Source organism: Rhinoraja longicauda, chromosome 30, assembly GCF_053455715.1.
Source record: "Rhinoraja longicauda isolate Sanriku21f chromosome 30, sRhiLon1.1, whole genome shotgun sequence".
NCBI classification, from domain to species: domain Eukaryota; kingdom Metazoa; phylum Chordata; class Chondrichthyes; order Rajiformes; family Arhynchobatidae; genus Rhinoraja; species Rhinoraja longicauda.
The window spans coordinates 24045581-24066865 of record NC_135982.1 but is presented as its reverse complement, the minus strand read 5'-3'; the positions used below and the strand labels follow the sequence as shown (position 1 = coordinate 24066865).

The following is a 21285-nucleotide window of genomic DNA, read 5'->3' as shown; positions in this document are numbered from 1 at the left end:
ACCCTGCTGAATAAATAAATAGCGGAAAACCCCCCAAACATTATCCAGTTACATGCCTCAAAGATTTGGAACCAAGCCTGAGGTAGCATGGACATAACATTTGGGCCCATGTCTGATTCCAATGCCCACAAGGCTCAATGTGCCTCCCACCATTCACTTGTCAGGTCCCTGGATTGTTTGGTATGCAAGGACAGTCTGTGCACTCAACAGCCAAGAGATTCTACTGGGATAATCATAAAAGTAAATGGATGTCTAAGTACATTGGTCCATCTTTCAATAACACATACAGAAGTAGCTGTAAGATTTGCAGTTAACAGCCCTCATTGTATCAAGTTTCACCCAGCAGTTTTGCCTCGGAAGCAACACCCTTACCAGATAATCAATATCAGACCAGAAACTTTATACTGCACTGCTCCACCATGCTGAAAGATGACTGCATTTTCATAGGCTGCCACTTGCAGAAAACATTACGCTCCAACCCCTTCAACCAACTCACATTAAAACATATTCCCAGTGATCTGGTGAATACTCCTCTAATAATTAATATCATGTTTTGGGGGAAATACTGCCAAATTTGACAATAATTAATATATTTCATCATTGTCTGTACAAGGAAGTGACTTGATGGTCTGAATCTATCCACAGAGTGCATCAGTGATACATGATTAATGAACCAGAGCTGATCATTCAACTTGACCACTGGTGGTTAACCTAAACCAAGCTCCATAAAACAGTAAACCATGCATCCTCTCTTCTGATGACTTTGTGGAATTGGATTGTGAAGAGTACATTTTTCCCAGTAACATATGATGTGACACAAGATCCCTTTAACACTTACCAACACCAAAGCAATCACATATTGGAGACTGAGAGAGTAATACAGGTCCATCTGCATGGGACTTGACACCACCTGGTATTCTGCACAGACCCACCAAACTAGCATTGCCTGCATACAAGATATGAGAGGGAGTCACATCACAGTGCAACACACGTAGAGCGACTGCATTAAATGGCACCTGCAAAAATAAAAAAAATCAGTTTTTAAGAATAAAAGGTTTATGACATCTTAGACTACTGAGATACCTCCCACCACCACTGAGAGCACAAGTTTAAAAACAAATCACACCTGGAATGCAAAACTATTCTTGCAGCAAAAAAATGCAATTTTATTGCAATACCATACAAGTTGAAGGACATATAATTTCATTTCTTGGGAGGCTCTTTAAGGCAGAGGCCTTAATTCAACATACATTTTATCGGTAACAAAGTGGTTGATGAGTCTAACATGGGAGCCACAGATTCAGCCACATGGTGGGCAGAACGTGTTTGATATGGTGGATGGGTGGGTAGTTCTTCTGCTGTTTTTGCTGTGTTTCCATTTATATGCAATGATGAGATGCAAGGTTCATGGTGCCAATCTAGGATAACACTCCTCCATTTTGAGCAGTCATGTAGAAGAGATTACCACAAGTTGGCAAGGACTAAATTTTTTACCAAAGATGCTTCGAGAATATCTATGAATTACTTCCAACGTTCTCCTGCTGCAAGAAGCCTGGGGTAGAATGTCTCTTGTGGGGTCAGCTACCCATGGGAGCTGACTGACCATAATTAAAGGCTTGATGTGGAAGTACTAGCCAAGGAGAGGACATTGAAAATAGACACAAGAAGCTGGAGTAACTCAGCAGATTCTTCCAGTGAGTTGAGAGGATTTTGCAGAGAAAGTGTTAGCTGTACCTTTCTATTGCCTTAGGGACTGCTTACAGCAGTCACATGTCAGAAAGTCCATGGAAGATGGGGAACACTTCTACCCAATGAACCACTAATTTTTTGTCAGATTTGAGGTCCTGAACTTTGAATACCTTTCCTCAAAAGGCCATAAAGCTGTGCATCACAGACAGCTGTATGGAATGTCATCATTAATGACTGCCTTTGTTGAAAGATGGTTTTTAAGATGCAAAAGGTGGTGCATGTTTTCTATGGTCTCATTGCAGATCTATGTTCGTGCACAATGAAGAAATAAAACATAGCCAGACATTAGATAACCATGCAGATGTTTAGTGCAAGGTTCATTTTTCTAAGTTGATGAAAGAACTGCATCAAATATGTGGATGGGCAAGCGTCATCTGCATAATGCAGCTTGATGACGAGGTTAGAATGATTTGATTATTGAGTGGAGTCAATGCAGGTCAAACAGTTGGTCAAAAGCCTTAGAGATTAGCACCATTCAAGCAGGGAGCCTGTAGGTGATGAGGTGCAAAATATTGATGATAAAGAGAAACTTATTGTAGAAATAACAGACCCTTGCTTGAACCTAGGATGTACCAGATTGGGCCTATGGTGGACATATTGGTTAGAATGCATTTAGCTTGCATTTCACTGTGTAGCAAATACAAAATGCATTTGAATTTCTGAGTGCAGCTAAATTTGAGAAATATTCTTCATAGATTGCCACGTCATTTTAGTGGTCAAACAAGGCTATGTCCAGCAGTTGATACCGTTCCTTCCATTTCTTTGAGCTGACAAGCAGTGAAGATTATATCGCTATTGCCTCAAGAAGGATGGAAAAGATTCTTTGACACTGGAAACGGACGATTCAGGACCACCATTGTGATGTCTATCCATGTGGTAGGGAGTCCCCTCTGCAGTTATCACAATGCGATTTACTTTGTCACCTAACAGTTCACCAATAAACTGGCACTGCAGAGCATCCATAGTTGATGGACTGCCCTGAAGTCCATATTCATTAGCACTTGCAAAGAGTCTCGTGGCTTCAGTGCAGGAAAACAATAGGTCTGGTTCGACAAGAACCAGAAGCTAACTGCTTCGCCTTAATTTCTACAAATAGAGCTTTTCCATATTGCATGTTCTGAAGAATGGTCATCCATCTGAAATGTTGACTCTGTTTCTCCCTTCACAGAGTTGCTTGACCTGCTGAATATTTGCCAGCATTTACTGTTTCATTGTGGGATAATGCCATGTTCACCTTCCTAAATTTCCCATTGAAGGATCAGATTAGATTATCCATTCCATAATTCATGTGCGGTTTATTGAAGATTCAGAATATTAAGTCCCCAAAAGCAAAACAAACAGATTACACAGGTAAATGCAACCTAAATGAAACATTAAAAAGTACCTATACTGTGAAGTTTCAAATATTGAGTTGACAGAAATAAGCAAAAAAGAATTTAAGGAATGGCAGTTACCTGATATGGCAACATACTGTGCAAGGATAAGGGGTGGCAAATGTCCAATGACTGCAGGTGGCTGAAAGAACCCAGAAGAGCCAAATCTCTCAGCACATTGCTGCGGGATTTTCTGGGGGAAAAAAAATATTATTAGCAGCTTTGAAGGGGTGTGAGGACAGGAAGACCAGGCAGTTGTCTGCATTGCATCCAACACAGCTCTATTATATATCAGGCATTTAATATTGGGACATCAAAACAATACTACCAGAACAAAAAAAAGAAAAGGCTCAGGGCCATGCTCAGGGACTTTAAAATCTAGAACAAATTTGATAACAAGGGTACTTACACTTGTGGGGAAGGGAAAAATGAAAAGTCAATGCAAGAGATACTAAAACGTGAGAATTTAACAAAGCAGTTTTAGATTATTTTTTTAAAAAATTACATCAAAGAGAGTGGGTGAGGCTAACAGTAAAAATAAATACACAAAGTAAGCTTGATAAACACCAGGGTGAAGAGGGCATTTATTGAAGCTGATATGCAGTAAACCTTCGTTATAAAGGACCATCGGGGGGAAGTATAGTGTCCGTAATTGCCGATTGTCCACTATAACCAATTAAGGTATTATCATTGTATGAGTAGTAGAATCAAACAACTACAGTTGCTGGTTAATGCACAAATGGACACAAAGTGCCAGATGGAATAACTCAGTAGGCTAGGCAGCATCTCTGGACAACATAAATAGGAGATATTTTGGGTCGAGACCCTTCTTCAGATTCTCGGTCTGGAATTGGGCCTGAAATCTAAGTGAGTTGACTGCTCCGACCTGCAAGCGGCTGAGGGGGGGATGACGACGGGTGGAGTCAATGGTCGCAGCCAGTGGGATGGAGTGCAGGTAAGGTTTGGCAGTGGCGGCGGAAGGCACGGCTTAAAAGCGGCCAAGGTATGTGTTGGCCAGCAGTGGCGGAAGAAGATCCGGCCTGGAAGTGGCGTAGACGGCTGGCTCTGCAAATGGCCGTGGAAGCAATGCAAGACTGGTGATGTGAACGCTGGGATCAGCCAGCACCGCAAGCAGTCAGGGAGGTAGTGTGGAAGGCCGAAGGTGTGAGCAGCAGGGGAGGCGGCATGAGCTTCTGGCACTGCAAACAGCAGGGTATGCGATGCCACGTGGGGGCATTGCGGGTGGCTGATGCTGTGAGCGGCAGGGGAGGCGTGCAATCAGCTGTTGCTAGGTCCATCCGCTAAAAACGAAATTTGTTCTAAAGAGGACTATTTAAACGAGACCTGACTGTAGTAAGAAAATGAAGGATGGATGGAAGCCTATATGCAACATAAATGCTGGTCCGTATTAGTTGAACCAAATTTCTAATTTCTATGCTGAATAATCTACAAGAGCTTTGCCTGTATATCTGTACTTGAAATGACCTAACTGCCACATCCTGAGCTATGCGCCCTCCTCGCCGAAATGTTTCCTCCTCATGCTATAATTTCACATACATGTATTCACTCACAAAATATTCAAATTTTCCATTGCTCATAGACAAGGAGTGGGTAAGGGACGTATATGAAAATCAAAACAAAAAAGTCTTGTGTAAAAATAGTTTACGTAAAATGGAGGAAGTTGGAAGTTTCTTAGAACCTGTACTTTTTATCCTTGTGGGTGGTGGAGAGGAAGCTTGGCCAGTTTCTCTTGTGCAGTATGCAGCTAGTACTCTGTACAATTAGTATACACTGTTCAATGGTCATCCATCTAAAATGTTGACTCTTTTTCTCCCTTCATAGAGATTGCTTGACCTGCTGAATATTGGGAGGGAACAGGCACTTATATTCCTGTTAGGTGTTTAGAGTAATAGGAGATATTAATGTAACGTAGTTATACTTACGAACATCTTCCATCTTCCACTCCTGGAAACTCAGAATGAATGCACATCAATTTGTGTCCCTGGAGTCCCACGTGCATTTGCACCTCCTCATCTGAAGATGAGGAGTTGGAGGACAACCTGAGGTCCACGGGCTTTTGCTGAATTTGGTGTTTCCCTTTGGTCTGCCACCCAGCAGCGGTCTGCACAAAGTCCGCTGTAAGAAGCACAAAGTCTTGGCTCCCCCTCGTGGCGACCAGCTGCACCACATGTGTTGGTGCCAAAAGACGAATCAGATCAACCAAAACAGACAACCCAAATCCTGTCAGAGGAAGGGAGACAGGTAGTGTTCAAGGTCAGATGGATTTGATGGGGCTAAAAGCACGTGTATAAAATGACATGATTTTGATCCGGGACTTTTCCCAAAATGTATGATGGCCTGCATAAATGAATTTAATATTGTTCTTCCAATAACACAATCGCCATTCGATAATAATTATACAAATTTATCAAAGTGATTAACTTACTGTATAAAAGTTATATCAAAATTTTAAACAGCAAAATCAAAATAATAAGCAAAAGGGACAGTGGAGTTACCAAAAGATACTCTTGTATTCATTTTTCATAAACCATTCTCCAGCTTAGTTTTAAAATGACTGCTGAAAGTGTCCATATCACAAATGGATGACAATTGTGGCAGGAAATGACATAACTGCAAAGTACATTTAGCTCCTGAAACTATCTGACAGAGACAATATCTTGTTTATAATGCAAGCTAAATTGCCATTTATTCTAATTATAATGGGAAGCACCATTTAGCCAATGTTGCCAACTACATGTAGGTTAATTGGCTGGGTAAATGTAAAAATTGTCCCTAGTGGGTGTAGGATAGTGTTAATATACGGGGATCGCTGGGCGGCACGGACTTGGAGGGCCGAAAGGGCCTGTTTCCGGCTGTATGTATATGATATGATGACATGGGATAAACTAGAACTGCACACACTGTATCACGTTAAATTGTATCATATTAAATAGGTTCATTACGCAAATCATTATCTCACATGCTGTTAGTCTGCAATGAGAATTTCTCCACGCTCCTGCTATTTCTGGAAACAAGGGCTAACAATATATCAAACAATATTCACTTCATGTGCAAATGGAAGGCAGTGGTACCTATGGAATATATACTCCAGTATGCTGTGGGATTGGGGTTTAATTAATAGAAATAAAGCAATCTTAGTATCCACGTTTCTGAATGGCAGTGGTGCAGAAGATAGTGCTATTGTTCCACATGGACAGCAAACCTGGGCTTGATCTTGACCAGCATTTTTTTTCTATTCGGAGCTTGGCTTTCTCCCTGTGACTGTGCAGGTTTCCTCTGGGGACTCCAGTTTCTCCAACATCCCAAGAAGATGTTATTGCTGTAAATTTTCCTTTGTTTCATTGAGAAGTAAATTAATCTATGTGCAGTTTTTGGCAAGTCAGTGAGAAATTGGGAAATAAGTGGAGGATTATTCTGAGAGGAAGCAAAAATTTGAGAAGCCTAATGGCCTCTTCCTGCATTGTGAGAACATTTTAAAACATACGAACATGACTTAAAAGGGCCAAATTACACTTTATCATCTATACTCGATTGCATTGTAAGGTTTCTGACCTTTGATCCAACCCATGGTATTTATGACCAGTGGAGCTTCTTTCTTGTACTCTGCAAAGAGATACCTCACAACTTCCATATATCGATCTGGGTCTTGATCACAGAGCACATTACCATAATATACCATCTTGCGCGGTTCACACTGATGCATGTAAGGAGGACCTATTAAAGAGAAAGGAATTAAACAGAATGTGGGAAAAGAAAGGAGAATGTGCATGACAGGAGGCAGAGAAATTATGGTCTATATACTGAAAGTGCAAGCATGAGAGTATGAATACAAGATACAGCATGTGTAAGGAACTGGAGTAAAGTCAAGTCAAGTCAAGTCAATTTTATTTGTATAGCACATTTAAAAACAACCCACGTTGACCAAAGTGCTGTACATCTGATTAGGAACTAAGGAAAAAAAATGAAACATAGTAGCACGCAAACAGTTCACAGCGCCTCCTCAATGAGCCTCAAACGCTAGGGAGTAGAAATAGGTTTTGAGCCTGGACTTAAAGGAGTCGATGGAGGGGGCAGTTCTGATGGGGAGAGGGATGCTGTTCCACAGTCTAGGAGCTGCAACCGCAAAAGCGCGGTCACCCCTGAGCTTAAGCCTAGACCGCGGGATAGTGAGTAGCCCCAAGTCGGCTGACCTGAGGGACCTGGAGTTAGAGAGGGGGGTTAGAAGATTATTGATGTAGGGGGGGGAATGTCCATTTAGGGCTTTATACGTGAATAGGAGGAGCTTGAAGTTGATTCTGTACCGTACAGGGAGCCAGTGGAGAGAGGCCAGAATCGGGGTGATGTGGTCCCTTTTACGGGTACCCGTCAGGAGTCTCGCTGCGACGTTTTGGACCAGTTGCAGGCGGGACAGGGAAGATTGGCTGATCCCAGTGTTTAGGGAGTTGCAGTAGTCTAGGCGGGAGGAAATTAAAGGGTGGGAGTAAAAGTGGTGAGTAATGAGCAAAGAATTTGCATGCGCAAAAAATCAAATTCATCCTCCGTCACAGTGAAAACAAAAGTAGGCTCCTTGTTTTTTGTGTTAAAACTAAACCATAACATTATCTTCTCCCCAGATGATTAGCATGCTCCAATTTTTAAAGTCACTATATTCCAAAGGCTACCTGCCTCAACATTGTTCAGTTTTATACTTACTGAAAATAGGCTTTGTCACCAAGTGTAGTGCCATGCAGCCAGGGGGACTAAATTCCGTCTGACCAATGTCAAGTTCGAGAAATTCTACACATGGAATGCTGTGGGAGAGATAATTAAACTATGATAATGTTTCTCTGCTATCGCTCAGGTAGATAAAATTCATAAACAGACCAACAGCTTGAGAAAAGATAGTGTATTATAATAAAACATTTAACCATCAGTGCCCATTCAACATGAAACACACCATCAATCTATGTGGATCAGTGCACAGACATTGCACTGTAAGGAGTTTGTACGTTCTCCCCGTGACCTGCGTGGGTTTTCTCCGAGATCTTCGGTTTCCTCCCACACTCCAAAGACGTACAGGTATGTAGGTTAATTGGCTGGGTAAATGTAAAAATTGTCCCTAGTGGGTGTAGGAGTGTTAATGTACGGGGATCGCTGGGCGGCACGGACTTGGTGGGCCAAAAAGGCCTGTTTCCGGCTGTATATGATATGATATGATATGATATTAGATTATTTTTGCAGTTAAAACATTCACATTCTAAATATGGGGAAATGCAATATTCCCCATCATTGAAAAGTTAATGCAAGGTGTAATAAAACTTACCGGTTCAGAAGCGAGTTCATGAGATGTCTGTTAAAGGTTGACTTCCCTACATTCTTTCCTCCACATGTCAAGATGACAGGACACCCATTGTCATCTTCTAAAATGAAACCATATGGGCATTACACACTGTAGCACAACTTAATCATATTAACACCATGACAGGAATAGAAGTAAACTACTCAGTTCCAATTCAATAGCAGCAAATATGATTACAACCTCCCCATTCCTGTAATCCCCGTTAACCTTTTGTCGTTTACTTATTATGAATCAAAGTGCTGGAGGAATTCAGTGGGTCAGGCAGCCCAAGTGAATTCCGCCAGCATTTCGTATTTTGCTCAAGATTCCAGCATCTGCAGTTTTTTGTGCCTCCTCTTTTTTGAAACATTCATGGACTAGGGTTTTAGATAGTCTCAGAAAAATAAACATCCTCTTCACAACCATTCTGCCTAATCCTCAGGATCTTGCATGCTTTAAATAGAGTCCCCTCTATTTAGCATATGCTAGCCTTGACTCGCCAACCTTTCCTCATTAGATAACCTGTTTATTCCACATATGTTTTCTACAATTGCTTCCAATACATTTATACCCTTCCTTAAATAACGAGACCAATACTGTACATCGAACTCCAGATGTGATTTCAGCAATGCCCTAAATATCTCAATCAGAACCACACTTCTGTATTTTAATTTCCCTTGCAATAAATGATAACATATGTTAGCTTTCCTAATTATTTGCTGTAACATTTAAGAAAGCACCTTGCAGATACCTGAATGGGCAGTGCATAGAGGGCCATGGAATTAATACAAGCTTTAGTCTACATATAGATTGGGCCAAACAAATTGGTAACAGTGCTGAGAGGAGGATTTCCTGGAATGTATACGAGATGGTTTTTTAAACCAATATGTAGAAGAACCGACTAAAGGACAGGCCATCCTAGACTGGGTATTGTGTGATGAGGAAGGATTAGTTAGCAATCTTGTTGTGCAAAGCCCCTTGGGCAACAGTGACCATAATATGGTGGAATTCTGCATTAGGATAGAAAGTGACATGATTAATTTAGAGACTAGAGTCCTGAACTTAAAGAAAGGAAACTTTGAAGGTATGAGACGGGAATTGGCTAGGATTGACTGGCAAATTATACTTAAAGGGTTTATGGTGGAGATGCAATTGCAAAGATTTAAAGACCACACGAATGAACCCCAAAAATTGTTCATCCCTGTCTAGCAAAAAAATAAAACGGGGAAGGCAACCATGGCTAACGAGGGAAATCAAGGATAGTTTTAAATCCAAGGAAAAGGCATATACATTGGACAGAGGAAGCAGCAAACTGGAGGACTTGGAGAAATTTAGAACTCAACAGAGGAGGACAAATGGGTTAAACGGGTTAATTAAGGGGGAAAAAAAGAGCATGAAAGAAAGCTTGCGGGGAATATAAAAACTGACTCCAACAGCTTCTCTAGATATGTAAAAAGGAAAAGATTAGTGAAGTCAAATGTAGGTCCCTTACAATCAGACACTGGGGAATTGATAATGGGAAACAAGGAAATGGCAGAACAGTTAAACAAGTACTTTGGTTCTGCCTTCACTAAGGAAGTCACAATCTCCCGGAAATACTAGGGGACCGAGGAACTAGTGGGAGGGAGGAAGGAACTGAAGGGAATCCACATTAGTCAGGAAATGATGTTAGGTAAACTGTTGGGACTGACGGCAGATAAATCTCAGGGCCTGATGGTCTGCATCCCAGAGTACTCAAGGAGGTGGTCCTAGAAATCATGGATGCATTGGTGATCATTTTCCAATGTTCTCTCGACTCTGGATCAGTTCCTGTGGACTGGAGGGTAGCCAATGTAACCCCACTTTTTAAGAAAGGAGGGAGAGAAAAAACAGGGAATTACAGACCAGTGAGCCTTATATCGGTAGTTGCAAAGATGCTGGAGTCGTTCATTAAAGATGTTATGGCAGTGCATTTGGAAAGCAGTGACTGGATCGGTCAAAGTCAGCATGGATTTATGAAAGGGAAATCATGCTTGACTAAACTTCTGGAATTTTTTGAGGATGTAACAAGTAGAATGGATAAGGGCGGTGTATTTGGACTTTCTAAAAGCCTTTGACAAGGTCCCACACGAGATTAGTGTGCAAAATTAGAGCACATGGTATTGGGAGTAGGATATCGACATGGATAGAGAACTGGTTGGCAGACAGTAAGCAAGGACTAGGAATTAACGGGTCCTTTTCAGAATGGCAGGCAGTGACCAGTGGGGTGCCGCAAGGCTCGGTGCTAGGACCCCAGTTATTTACAATATATATTAACGATTTAGACGAGGGAATTAAATGTGACATCTCCAAGTTTGCAGATGACTTAAAGCTGGGTGGCAGTGTGAGCTGCGATGAGGATGCTATGAGGCTGCAGGGTGACTTGGATAGGTTGGGTGAGTGGGCAGATGCATGGCAGATGCAGTATAATGTGGATAAAAGTGAGGTTATTCATTTTGGCGGCAAGAACGGGAAGGCTCATTATTATCTGAATGGTATAAGAAGATAACTGCAGATGCTGGTACAAATCGAAGGTATTTATTCACAAAATGCTGGAGTAACTCAGCAGGTCAGGCAGCATCTCGGGAGATAAGGAATGGGTGACGTTTCGGGTCGAGACCCTTCTTCAGAATGTAGATGGTTTATATGCAACCAATAACATAGTTACCTCAGTACCATTAACCCCGCCTAGTTAACATCAATCATAACGCCTTCCCTTCCTGGGTACAGTTCAGTAGAGGAACGTAGCCAGTGCTTGAAGATGTATGTAATACGCTGTGCTATCATTAAAAGATGTTGTACGCTTTAAGAGTTTGTGAAGTATTAATTTACATGGTGTCGGAAGTGGAAGACACTTGCGTCTCCTGTCTGTCGGGTTTTATTTCTTTTTTTTGATTTGTGCCTTTTTGTGCTTAATCTCTCTGACCATGGCGTCCTCTTGCAGAAAGCCCGCGCAGCTTGTCTTTGATGCTGACATTTCTGAGCGCTGGGACACGTTTGAGTTTGATTTCACCCACTTTGTCAACGTCGCACATCGCGCTGATCCTGACTCCCTTAAAGCCTCCCTCCTACTCAACCTTGTCGGACCTGATGCCATGAAGAGAGCCAGAACTTTCACCTATGCTCCAGCGGTCCTGGGCGACGACGACGTGGAGATTACCCCTGCAGAATCTGCCAGTGACCCCGCTTGCCTGCTACGTAAGTTCAGGGAGATTTGTGACCTGCCCTCGAACCGCATTCTGCAGAGGGCACGGTTCTTTACAAGAAAACAGTTGCCGGATGAACCTGTTGAATGTTTTATTGCTGATTTGCGTTATCTCGCCCAGCGGTGCCGTTTTGGTGACATGACGGAGCAGCTCACTAGAGACATTTTAGTAACTGGCATGCGTGACCAGCAGCTACGATGTGAGCTTCTAAGGGATCCGGATCTAACGTTGGAAAAAGCTATGCATGCCTGCAGATTGTCTGAGGTCGTTGTATTGCCAGATGACCACCGAGACTCGGCCAATAAGTCTATCAACCTGGCTGGGTGTAGGAGACCCCAGCCTCGGATGGTAAACAATGCTTTTCTGCCGCGTGCCAACCCAGGTCCTGGTGAAGTGCCCCAAAAAAGGTGCCCAAACTGTAACTACATGCACCATAGACTGTCTACCTGCCCTGCTTATGGCAAATTTTGTAACTTTTGTAAAAAGTTAAACCACTTCTCTGCGGCCTGTCGCTCGATCCGTTCCCGTGGGAGACAGGCACAGATTTCCAGACCCAGTCTAAACATGCTGAGGCAATCTGATGGCTGTTACGATTTACAGCCCAGCCTGGTCGACTCCTACGAGGCAGATCCAATTAATCCTCCTGAGAATTCGAATGTGTTTACCCTCCTACACACAACCGCCCAACGCTCTGATCCCTCTGTAGCTCTGACTGTCAATGGTGTGTCCTTCCTTGCAAAGCTGGATACAGGTGCGAAGGTCAACGTATTGTCAATAAATCTTTTCAATAAGATAAGGAATAATGAGCCCCTGGTTGTTGACAACGCTACGTTGCATGCCTATGGTGGAGAAATTCTAAGGCCTGTGGGGAGGGCTGCTTTAACTTGTGTGCTGCAAAAGGCAACGAGAAACCTCGTTTTCTATGTTTTGAACTCTGACTGTGTAACCCTGCTGGGCAACCGTGCGTGCCAAGATCTTGGCCTGGTGTCCTTCGACCGCACGGTCCACAAAGTGCAACTGTCGTTCAACCCTGTTGTGGAATACCAGGACCTGTTCAACGATGACCTGGGAAAGTTACCACTCACATATCGTATTTCCGTTGACCCAAACGTACAACCTGTAGCCCGCGCAGCTCACAGGGTGTCTCACGCCATGAAAGACAGGGTCGAGGCGATGCTGAATAACATGGTCGAAAAGGGGGTGCTAGAAGCGGTTAGCGATCCCACCGCTTGGGTCTCCACTATGGTTGCCACGATAAAGAAAGACAAGAATGAAATACGTGTGTGTATCAATCCGAAGGACTTGAACCTTGCAATCAGGCGACCACACCACCCCATGCGGTCTGTTGAGGACGTGGCGGCTCAGGTCGGGCAGGCCACCATCTTTTCGGTCCTAGACGCTAAGAACTCGTTTTGGCAGATCCCGTTGGACAAAGAGTCTTCTGACCTAACGACCTTCGCCACACCGTTTGGCAGATTCAAGTTCCTGCGAATGCCATTCGGCATTAATTCCGCTAGCGAGGTGTTCCAGCGAACTATGGAGCAGATATTCTCGGGCCTGCCATGTGCCATCATCGTGGATGATATCCTGGTTTATGGGAAAGACATTGCGGAGCACGACCTGAACCTCCGCAGCATCCTGGATCGGGCGCGGAAGGTCAATCTGAAGCTGAATCCCAAGAAATGCCGGTTCCGCGTCCCAGAAGTCACGTATGTGGGACACGTCTTCACCTCTAACGGACTAAAACCCGACCCCTTGAAGGCAGCTGCCATCTCCGAGATGGCAGCCCCCACCGACGTGCCAGGTCTACAACGATTCTTAGGCATGGTGAACTACCTGGGGAAGTTTATACAAAACCTCAGTGAGCTGAGTGCTCCCCTGCGGCAATTGACAAAAAAGGATATTGCCTGGGCCTGGCTCCAACATCACCAGCAGGCCTTTGACTGCCTCAAGTCGAAATTGATTGACACCCCGACGTTGCGGTACTTCGATGTACGTCGCCCCATCACCGTCACCTGTGACGCTTCCAAGTTCGGTCTGGGTGCGGCTTGCCTTCAGTCTGTCGATGGATCGTTACATCCTGTCTCTTATGCCTCCCGCACCATGACGGACACCGAGCAGCGGTACGCTCAGATCGAGAAAGAGCTGCTCGCGGTGGTGTTCGCCTGCTCCAAGTTCAGAGATTTCCTGTTCGGCAGCAGATTTACGGTCGAAACCGACCACCAGCCACTGGTGACCATCCTAAACAAGCCAATTCACGCTGCCCCCGCCAGGCTGCAGCGTATGATGCTACAGCTCCAGCGTTTCGAATTCGACATCATCTACAAGAAGGGCACCGAGATGCACATTGCGGACACCCTATCGCGCGCCCCGCGGACCTCCTGTGATCGCCACCCCTACGAAACAGAGGACTTGCTTGTACTGGGCGTTAATTTCATTCCCACCAAGCAGCTACAGGTGTTGGCCGAGCACACCGCTGCCGATCCAGTTTTGCAGCGGCTTGCCACTGTGATTAAAGCAGGGTGGCCAACAAAGCGCTCCGCTGCGCCATCTGAAACACAGCCTTTCTTCCTGGTCCGCGACGAATTGGTGCTCCAGAATGGCGTCATCGTCAAGGGACATAAAGTTGTGGTCCCGTCCTCCCTGTTTGACTCTTACTATTGCGCAGCCCATAGCGGACACCCTGGGGTCGATGCAACACTCGCCCACGCTCAGTGCCAATTCTACTGGCCCGGAATGGCCAAATATATCCGAGACCGAGTTTCTGCCTGCTCCACGTGCAACAGTCTTGCTCCACACCAGCAGCGACAGCCCCTGCTGCAACAGCCTGCCCCTGCCTTGGCCTGGTCCTCGTTGGCTGCTGACATCTTCGAGTGGCGTGGTAACCACTACCTTGTCCTGGTCGACTCATACTCAAACTGGTTCGAGGTGGATTTACTGACATCCCTCACGTCGGAGATGGTGATCCGAAAGCTGCGGAAACACTTCTCCACTTTTGGGTCCCCTGTCAGGCTGCAGACTGACAACGGCAGGCAGTTTACCAGCCGAGAATTCAAAAGTTTTGCGGACAAGTGGAATTTTGTGCATTTCACCAGCAGCCCTGAGTACCCACAGAGCAACGGACTTGCAGAACGGGCCGTCCGCAGCGCCAAGCATCTGATGGAACAGGCGAGACTTTCCAACACTGATTTGTACTTGGATCTCCTAAACCTCAGGAATGTTTCCAGGGATCCGGCCATGGGGTCACCTGCTCAGCGTCTGATGTCAAGGAATACCAGATCTACTATCCCGATTGCCCAGCGCCAGCTGCAACCTCGGGTGCTGGAGCCTGCCTCCGTGCAGAGGCGTATTCAAGAGAAGCATGACAGCCAGCGGCGTTCCCACGATCGGTCGTGCAGACCACTCGATCCTCTTTTGCCTGGACAGGTTGTTCGGTTGCAGACCGCCGGCGGTCACTCCCGTCTGGCCACCGTGGTTGGGGTGGCCGACTCACCTCGTTCGTACCTGGTGGACCATGAGGGCACCATCTACCGAAGAAGCCGACAACACCTGCTTGCGGTTAATGAGCCAAAGCCGCAGCCCCCGGGACCCTATGCCCCGCCGCTCTCATACCAGCAGCCGGCTGCCGTCCCGGCCAGCGTTCCTTGTATGCCTCGGTCCCCATATCGCGCGCCCGGTTCCCCTCTGCGCGGGTCCACTGTTGCCGGTTCCCACTCTCCCGGTTCTACCACTGCAACTCCCTTCCCTGGTTCCCCTGCTGCCTCGTGTCCTCCGGTTTCTTCTGCTCTTTCGGGGGGAGGGGGAGACATTCGTACGCGCTCGGGCCGGATTAGTAAGCCACCTGTGCGCTATGGCGATTTTGCTTAATTCTGTTATTAATTCTGTTGTTGTGACAACAATCTGTTTAATTTTCTAGGGGGAAGGATGTAGATGGTTTATATGCAACCAATAACATAGTTACCTCAGTACCATTAACCCCGCCTAGTTAACATCAATCATAACGCCTTCCCTTCCTGGGTACAGTTCAGTAGAGGAACGTAGCCAGTGCTTGAAGATGTATGTAATACGCTGTGCTATCATTAAAAGATGTTGTACGCTTTAAGAGTTTGTGAAGTATTAATTTACAGTGTCAGATTAGGAAAAGGGGAGGTGCAACGAGACCTGGGTGTGCTTGTACATCAGTCACTGAAAGTAAGCATGCTGGTACAGCAGGCAGTGAAGAAAGCTAATGGCATGTTGGCCTTCCTTGCAAGAGGATTTGAGTTCAGGGGCAAGGAGGTCCTACTGCAGTGGTATAGGGCCCTGGTGAGACTGTACCTGGAGTATTGTGTGCAATTTTGGTCTCCCAATTTGAGGAGGGACATTATTGCTATTGAGGGAGTGCAGCGCAGATTCACCAGCTTAATTCCCAGGATGGCGGGACTGACATATGATGAAAGAATGGGTCGATTGGGCTTGTATTCACTGGAATTCAAAAGGATGAGAGGAGATCTTATAGAAACATATAACATTCTTAAAGGATTGGACAGGCTAGATGCAGGAAGAATGTTCCCGATGTTGGGGGAGTCCAGAACGAGGAGTCACAGTTTAAGAATAAGGGGCAGGCCATTTAGGGCTGAGACGAGGAAAAAACTTTTTCACCCTGAGTTGTGAATCTGTGGAATTCCCTGCTACAGAAGGCAGTGGAGGCCAATTTACTGGATGTTTTCAAGAGAGAGCTAGATTTAGCTCTTAGGGCTAAAGGAATCAAGTGATATGGGGAAAAAGCAGGAACGGGATACTGATATTAGATGATCAGCCATGATCATATTGAATGGCGGTGCTGGCTCGAAGGGCTGAATGGCCTATTCCTGCACCTATTTTTCCATGTTTAAGCAACTGTCATTAGTATAGAGAGGCAAGATGTTGGCATGATGCGAGGAGTCACAGAGCCTGGTTCTCTGTAGAACTCTCTGGTGAATGTCTGTGTTAAGCAATGATAAAGCAAGGGCAGCAAAAACACTAAATCTTCATACTTGCCATGTTCCTAATCCTTCATCCATCTATATCGTCCCCAATGCTTACCAAGACATGTCTTTACAAGTTCCTGCACAGTGGCCGTCCAGCTTTCTGACATATTCATCCCCTGATCATCGGGAAGAGCAACTACCCCAATAGACGCCAATGCTGTGCATTCATTGAATGCAACTTTCCCAGAAATCATCCTTTTCTGAAAGGCAAGAGTCCAAAAAATAAATTAACTTCACTGTATAATCTGATACAGAAATGTTAAACTATACTCAGTTAAGGCTGCATCAGGAATAATGGTTTGGCTATCAGAATTAAATGTATAAAGGCCAATCATCAGATAGAATACTACAACGAAGATTCTCAGCACCAAATAAATGAACGAGTGGCTGATTGCAGTTTCAGCTATTCTCAAGAGCAATAGCCTAATTTGCTCACAGTATCCAAGTAATCCTTGACCATCTTCAAATCCCAATACCGCACCTGTACCTCATGTTGACATTTTATAAAACTGCTCCAGTCTCTCTGACAGACATTGGAAGTAATGAAAGTATGTTTAGCTAGGACCCTATAATAAATTAATCATATTCATTCTGCATGATGAAGCTTTCTATGGCTAATATGTAATACGACAGTGACCACACTTTAAATTGGCAATGAAGTATTTTGATATTCTCTTAAATCAGTATTATCCCTAATTTACCATTCCAATTCGTTAAATGTCTCTTAATCTTCAATTGTATCCAGTCTTATTGATCTTATTTTATTCAGATTAGTAAATGACAGACACTGGTTAGCATTTGGAAGCCTATTATAAAGGCTGCTAGGAGAGATCTGCAGATTTCAGTACAAACCAATACATAACACAACCTCAGTGTTGTAGGCAGCCCTACATTTGTCCATGGAACAATAGCCACTCAACAGTGATAAAGTCCTGGACACCCACAAACAAATGCACTAAGCCCAGAAAACATTCTTTGGATGTAGTTGTAAATCTTATAAACCACTCACTGAATGTGATGCAAATATTTCCTTGTACTCAGAGAAGTTGGACAGAAAGCATGTTTCTGGGGTATCAAGATGCTCCAACAGCAGGACTGAGCTTGAAGATGTCACCTCCTTCATCAAAGTATGTCTTGAAGCTGCAATAAATACAGAGATTAGGAGGCACAACACCAAAATACCCCCATTAAGCAATCCTAAACTAAAATGCAAGTGTTGGACATACTCAGCAAGTCCAGCAGCATTTTTCAGAGAGAAACAGAGTCAATGTTTTAGGTTGAAGGAAGCGAAGTAGAGGGAGGAAAAATCAAAAACTAAGATGTTTGGTAGTTGCAGGCATGGGCACTCACACTGTAATTAAATTCACCCTAAGTGGATAAGTCAGATAGTTGGGGAAAAAATTACAGAAATATGGAGGAATGAAACCACAGCAGGATTTAAAAACCAGAATAAAGATTTTAAAGGAAGAGAGACACAAATGCTGGAGTAACTCAGCGAGATAGGCAGCATCTCCGGCGAGATGGAATGGGTGACGTTTCTGGTGGAGAGAAGGGTCTCGACTCGAAACATCACCCATTCCTTCTCTCCCAAGATGCTGCCTGTCCCGCTGAGTTACTCCAGAATTTTGTGTCTATCTTCGGTCTAAACCAACATCTGCAGTTCCTTCCTACACATTTTAAAAGCAAGGTGTTATTTAACCAGGTGATAGAGTATGCTTGACTATGGGTGAGCAAAAGGTGATTCAAGTTAGGACACGGGTAACAACGTTTTCAGTGACTTAAAGTTCAGAGAGCAGAATGAGATGGGGTATGCTGAAACTTACATTTCAGCTCTGCTAAAGCCAACAAGACCCTTACAACTTGCAGTAGGAAGATATTCCTGCACACCCTGTGTACAGGGCACCATCCTCTTGCTACGCAAATGGTACAATAGACATTGGATGCATCTGGTCTAACAACTAATATTTATTTGCGTGGATCCCAGATCCTCACCTGCTGCTACATGGTGTCGTAGTACTGCTTTCACTTCCATTTTCATCTCGCGCTTCGTCAGGCCTGGTTTACAATGAGGCAGAGCCTCAATGCTCAGCGCAGCATGTGTTGGTAAAGAGTACAGATGGTATGCGGGCTGCCCCTCTCTAATTGTAAACCCTAATACCTGGACACTCCCATACAGGCACGTTACTTGACATCTTCCTCGAAAAGTCAGTTTCTGTGTAAAAGAAAGCAGCATTGATAAGAAAAACTGAAATTCATGGTAAAAATGTATCTTTCACTCTGAACAAGGATTAAATGATATAATGTCTTATGACAGTCAATCTCTGGGCTCACAAAGAAAAATAAGATATTGGTAAAGAGCAACAGAAAGATCAGTGAGTCAATACTTCAAGGCTGGGGTGGGGGAAGGATGGATTTGTAGCCAAGTTTGCAGATGACATGAAGATATGTGGAAGGAAAGATGGAGTTGAGAAAGCATGGAGTCTGCAGAAATTGGATCGGTTCGGTGAGTGAACAAAGAAGTGATGAATGGATACAGCATAGCAAAGTGAACTGTCATGCACTTTGGTGGAAGGACTAAAGGCATAGACTTTTTTCTAAATGGGAAGAGAATTCAGAAATCAGAGGTGCAAAGGGACTTGGAAGTGCTGATTCAGGATTTCCAAAAGATTAATTTACAGGTTGAGTCAGTAGTAAGGAAGGCATTCATTTTGAGATGACCAGAATATAAATGCAAGGATGTACAGCTGAGGTTTTATAAGGTGCTGGTCAGACCATATTTGGAATATTGAGTGCAGTTTTGGGCTCCATATCCAAGGAAGGAAGTGCTGGCATTGGAGAGGGTCCAGAGGAGGTTTACAAGAATCTCAGGGATGATTGGGTTTATGAATGAGGAGCATTGAGAGAGTCTAGGACCAAAGGACCTCAGAATAAAAGGACGTGCGTTTAGAATAAAGATGAGGAGGAATTTCTTTAGTCAGATGGTGGTGAATCTGTGTAATTCATTGCCACAGATAGCTGTGGAGGCGGTCATTGGGTATTTTTAAAGCAGAAATTGATAGGTTGTTGATTAGGAAGGGCGTCAAAGTTTACAGGGAGAAAGTGGGAGAATGGAATTGAGAGGGAAAAATAGACCAGCCATGATCAAGTGGCAGAGCACACTCGATGAGATGAATGGCTTAATTCTGCTACTGTCTTATGAGCTCAGCGTTGTAGTGCAACAGTTCTAGAGACAAAGTCCAATGTTCGCAATGGGGTAGAGGTGAATCAAACAGTACCCTAGCTTATAAAAGGACTGTTCAGAAGTCTGATAATTTAACACTGCATGGAGGGTGGGGGCTGAAGGGGCAAGGAGAAAACAAAAAAACTTTCATACCTGTGATGGTGACATGAGGACTATACTTTGTTCATTCCCAGTATTAACTGCAGTGAAACATAATCTTGCATTGACTCCAGAGGATGCAGTGCCATTGTCAACAAAATCTTCAAATGGTTCACCATTAAGCCCACCATTAACTGTAAACAAGCCTGTATTCAAACACTCTTGCTCAATTCCTTCCGCTTTCTCCTCACTTCCATTAGCCTGTTCTATTAAAGTCCTGCTCTTTTTAAATGAACTGTTGACCTTTTCCTCCACGTTTTGAGATGGGAGCTTAGTTTTATTTTCTTCCTTATGTAGTTCAGCAGTATTTGATCTCAGATTTTCATCATCCTCACACTTTTCTTTGGCACTTTCCCATTCAACGGCATTTATTGTGCTGTGTCTATGGCGTGATTTCTTCATTCTGCGGCGACAGGGGGCAAGTAAGCAGCAACGTCGCGTGAGCACGCTCAGCTGCTTGGCCCCTGAAACATCAGTCAGTACCAACATGGTCTTGCGCTTCCACCTGCGGCGCCGAGCTGCTGTGGGAACAGACTGGCTCAAACACATCCCCGCTGGACTAGTGACTCTCATCTTTTGTTAGTTGCAGCACGATCCAACTGCTTGAGAGGAGAAATAATATATTTTAAAAATCAGTGACTATTCAACTTTCTGGTGCCTGTCTTAGTATTCGATGGGACCGATTGATAGATTTGACAGAATGATTACATAAAAATACAGAACCAAAAAAACATAACACCACATTTGTCAAAATCCTTCTGTTTTCGTCTCAGTTATTTGTCATTACTTGCAACAGTAATTAACCTGGTTTCAAACATTTGTTTTTGATTGCATAACGGTCATTCAACTCTACTACCTTCTCTAAATCCATCTCTACATTTAATCAGTTATCTCTTCCAAGACTCCATCCCCTTAGTATTCCATGCCAGCTCTGAAACTTGCTGAGGGCTTAAGATAGTTACTTTATGCAACAGCCAATCCATAATCTGTCTACAATTAAAAGCATCAACACCTTGATAATCCCCTAATGCACATTGCAATAAATTCCAATTATTCCTCATCACAATCAAAGAATTTTCCATATCTTGAAAACATTGACAGCAACAACCATGTTACTTTCCACATACCTATTCTCTCATTGCAGAGAACCATTTCATACCCAGTTAATCCTCATAGCACTTTTCTTTACATTCTCTCCACTTTGTCCCAATGT

At 44.0% G+C, this 21285-nt stretch overlaps 1 protein-coding gene across 8 annotated transcripts in view; it reads right to left on the bottom strand.

Annotated features, from left to right (window-relative positions):
- The window catches only part of nol9 (nucleolar protein 9), a 29744-nt gene that overhangs the window by 3923 nt on the left and 4536 nt on the right, over positions 1–21285 (bottom strand). For 4 of the 8 annotated variants that reach the window (XM_078425269.1, XM_078425267.1, XM_078425265.1 and 1 more), the window contains exons 2-11: positions 20067–20674; positions 18686–18905; positions 17703–17833; positions 16749–16893; positions 8446–8542; positions 7836–7933; positions 6696–6857; positions 5066–5363; positions 3204–3315; positions 839–1016 (exon numbers count right to left, since the gene is read on the bottom strand). In XM_078425269.1, the coding sequence (XP_078281395.1) occupies positions 839–1016; positions 3204–3315; positions 5066–5363; positions 6696–6857; positions 7836–7933; positions 8446–8542; positions 16749–16893; positions 17703–17833; positions 18686–18905; positions 20067–20645 (2020 nt within the window). In that variant the 5' untranslated portion in view covers positions 20646–20674. The remainder of the gene's footprint in view (positions 1–838; positions 1017–3203; positions 3316–5065; positions 5364–6695; positions 6858–7835; positions 7934–8445; positions 8543–16748; positions 16894–17702; positions 17834–18685; positions 18906–20066; positions 20675–21285) is intronic. The other 4 variants (XM_078425271.1, XM_078425270.1, XR_013549165.1 and 1 more) reach the window with 3 other exon arrangements.